Source organism: Takifugu rubripes, chromosome 9 (genome assembly GCF_901000725.2).
Source record: "Takifugu rubripes chromosome 9, fTakRub1.2, whole genome shotgun sequence".
Taxonomy (NCBI): Eukaryota; Metazoa; Chordata; class Actinopteri; order Tetraodontiformes; family Tetraodontidae; genus Takifugu; species Takifugu rubripes.
Genome location: NC_042293.1, coordinates 8,525,635 through 8,529,426, shown reverse-complemented (window position 1 = coordinate 8,529,426; position 3,792 = coordinate 8,525,635). Strand labels below are relative to the sequence as shown.

General features: G+C 45.6%; 1 protein-coding gene across 1 annotated transcript; it reads right to left on the bottom strand.

The window, feature by feature from the left end:
- Window positions 1–46: 46 nt before the first annotated feature.
- Window positions 47–3,712, bottom strand: uevld (UEV and lactate/malate dehyrogenase domains). Its single transcript, XM_003967362.3, has 12 exons — window positions 3,518–3,712; window positions 2,972–3,056; window positions 2,825–2,890; window positions 2,586–2,749; window positions 2,357–2,498; window positions 2,189–2,283; window positions 1,983–2,088; window positions 1,565–1,735; window positions 1,318–1,482; window positions 1,043–1,130; window positions 800–923; window positions 47–645 (listed from the first exon to the last, which is right to left on the bottom strand). Exons 1-12 carry the CDS (start codon window positions 3,557–3,559, stop codon window positions 481–483), a joined length of 1,413 nt encoding a protein of 470 aa, XP_003967411.2. The 5' UTR covers window positions 3,560–3,712; the 3' UTR covers window positions 47–480.
- Between the last annotated feature and the right edge of the window lie 80 nt (window positions 3,713–3,792).

Genomic DNA, 3,792 nt, shown 5'->3' with positions numbered 1-3,792 from the left:
CGTTTCTCTCGTCTCTCTCCGACACAAACATCCAGCAAACAAATTGATTCACGTATTTATTGCACACCCACAAAAAACCCTGCAGTCCTATTTTACAGATAATAGGAGGAAGCTTTTTAAAACAAAAGAATAACGCAGTTCAGAAACCTTCATATTATAAAGTCCTCGACCAACAGAGCTACTTAAATCACTCCCGATATGACGTGCTATACATTCTTAATTTTCCTCTGCCAACACCCTGGTTTATAAATAATGACACATTTTGGTAAATATAGCCATAGTAAAATTCTCAGATATAAAAATATGTTTCCTTCATTTTGATTTAGATTCTATGAATTTCAAAAGTAGTGCACAAGTGTAACAATCCAGGTGCCTACGCTCGGAAATATTTAGATACCAAATACACCTAAACTGTACATGGATACGTAGGATGATTTGACCCAGTACCGTTAGGGCAGAATAAGAGACTGATGATTTTCATCACATCCTGAGCTGACCCATGAGGTTAGAAAGCGAGGTAACGCTGTCCCTCAGCTTGGCGTCTTCCTCTGATCCCAGCGTAACTCCAGCCAGCCGCGTGGATCCGTTTGAGCCCATGCTGCACGGCAGGCTGAGGAACACCTCTGTGCCTATGCCGCACCAGCCCTAATGCAAACAGAAGGATGTCCACGTATCTCAGTCGGGCTCTCCCACGTCTCATTCAATGCGTCACTTAATTATCACGTCAACGGGCTGTTAAACGGTCGCACCTTTGAGAGAAAGAAGTGCAACATGGGATATCAGAGGGACGCAGTTGTACCTGAGCCAGTGTGGAGACCGAGTGGACCTTGTTCTTGTCAGTCAAGATGCTGTTTGTGATGTCAGCGATGGACAGTCCCACGGACCATGACCTCTGACCTCGATTCTTCATAATCTCAAAGGCTCTGAGCACAATTAGCCCACACGTAATTTAATGTTGTAAATAAACAATCAAGCTGCAGCATTCCTGCATTTTAATGCCTTTTTAATAACATTAACTACAAAAAGTAAATCATATGGGTACCTGTCCAGCACTGGTTTTGTGGAACTGGATCCCGGGGCGATGTCTGACTGACCTCCCAAGCTCAGCCCTGCGTTACTCATCACAGGAACTGCAGGACATAGACATACATGAGTACGCTGTTTACAAACCAGAGAGGCAGGACTGTGTGTGACTAACAGGCGAAGCACTACCAATTATGTCAGCGCGGATAAAGCAGCAACTAATGACACCAACAGTGAGGGCGGGGTAAAACAGGAAGTAGAAAAAACTGTGGAAATGTTAAATCTCTGTCTCACTTTTGTTGTCCGACAGCTCCCCGATGACCCAGGCCTGCTTATGAGTGTTCAGGTTGATATCCAGAATGTGACTAAGTCGCTCTGAGTCCAGGTTACACCCAGCTCCGATCACCCGCGTTGGCGGCAAAGCACTCTGCCTCCAGGCAACATGGGCCATGATGTCAACTGGACACAAAAGGCAGACATGCTGACACATCAGGAAGTGAATGAGCAGCGTTTGGTTCCGTTCCAACTCTCTGGCACCAACCTGGCTGTGAGGCGATGATCATGACCGCATCAGGACTGAGGCGCGCCAGATGTGGGATGATTCCTCTGTACATGTCAACATTAGTCTGGACCACGCTCACGTAGGACTGCTCGCTGCTCCATGCGTTGGCAGTGACCACGAGGACTCTGGAGCCGGCCGAGGCCGACAAATCTAGCCGAGACAGAACAACCGGTGGTTAAAGCCTCCCCAGCAACAGCCGCAGCTTTAGGTTCCGCTGCTGCAGTTAGACCTTGGCTAAACACTTGGTGTCGTCTTGTTTCATCCACCCCTCTGATGGGTTCAGGGCCGCGCTCCCTGAACACAACACTAATCGTCCACCCTCTGAAACACTCCAACACGTGCGGTGATTCAGCGCGCGGTGGACATTTACTCACTGACAGTTCAACAGACCCCGTACCTCTGAACACCCCAACATTGGGTAGCTGGAAAATTTCAAGATCAGTACTGCCGCCCCTGGTGGAGCTGTCAGCAACGTCGATGAAAACAAGTTTATCCACTTTACACTAGAAACAAAGGGGGGGAAAGGGAAAATCAGTACTAAAACAAGAACGCATCGTAAGGCCGTAAAATGTAGGATAGGGATTTAAATAAAACACATGATACCTTTGATAAAATGCTCATCACTGATGCCATTCCTAAATCCCCTCCACCGATAACAGAGACTTTGTTCACTCTTTTATCGTGATGTCTGCTTCCACCTGAAACAGACACTGAGCTTGAACTCCATCCGGTTAATTATTAATCATCAAACAGTGGGGTTGAGTGAATCACCATCATTGATCTGAAGATTGGTCACAAAATTCAGAAGGTCTTCTGGGTTTTGACTGTCTGCTGGAGCCTTTGAGGACAGAGGGGGGTCCTCTTCAAACTTGGCAGTCATCTCTCTCAGAAGACCCACCACTGATGACTTGGGCTGTTGGAAAAGTTGGACTCCAGTCAAGCTAATGGAAACATTTAATCCTCACCATCGTGCTTGATTCTGGAAAGCACTGAACCCTACGTAATCCCAGTTTTGCAGTCCCGGCAGGAAGATCCGTCCTCGAGCATCCACGTGCTTGCCCTCCCTGATAACCATGTTAGCCGTGGGTCTCAGTAAACATATGGGAGGAGTGAAGGGGAAAGAGTCCAACAGCCAGAGCTGAACGGGGAAGTTGTAGGTGCGACCTTATGACAGAGGAGCTGTCATCAGTGCACAATAGTCTCCATGAACAGTCTCTAGTGTCAAGAGTTCACACCTACCTCCATATTGGACCGCGAGGTTCCCGATCAGTTTCAACAGATCTTTCTGGGTGCTGTCAGTAAACGCTGAAATCAATAACAGGAGCAGTCAGGTTTATAATGCATCGATATAAAAAGGAACTGAATTTGTCCTCCAAAATAACTCACTGTAGGTGCCCGACGATGGGATCATGTCAGGGAAGATTCGGTGGATCTTCTGCAGCTCCTCAATGGCAACATCGTGGAATTTGTACTGATATAATTTGGATCAAAAACTCAGACTAGTGAGTGTATTTTTGTAATTAAAAAATAAGAACATGTTCATTTAAATGAATACATCCTGTTCTGATGTAGAGAGATATACAAGCTGTAGTGTTTCAGACATAACTGATTCTTCTTCAGTTTTTTTTATTAAATCTCGCCATAATGTAATTAAGATAAAGTAATATATCTGTTCCCGTCACTAACAGGCCTAATCTATTGCCAATGTTTGATGGAGTTTTCATTTATCACAGCGTTCCCATCAAAGAGAAAAATAGTAGTCTTTTCCAACTAAAATATCAAATATTTCCGTAATATTCCAAAGTTTTGCCAGAGCATTAGGTAACAAATCTGGTTAAACCAGTCGGCAAGAACTGTTTAGCCGCTAGCCAGCATCGATATCAACGTGATGAAACCTTAGACAGGCCAAAGCTCGAATTGTAAAAAACTAACCTTGGAAAGAATCTTGTGTATTTTATCCGAACTGAGGTCCATTTCTCGAGTTACCAACAAACTACCCTGCTTTTACTGTAGACTTATTAGGGTGGCTTTAACTTCAGCGATAAAAGAAAAACTTCCGCAAACTTCCCGGCAGTAGCGAAGCGAACGCCGGCTGGCCACGCCCACTGGGCATGCGAGCTACGGCCAGGCGCGAAGGACAATAAGCATGTCGCCCCCACCGTACGAAGAAAAGGGCGAATGTTCATCCAAAATAAAACTCAACAAAG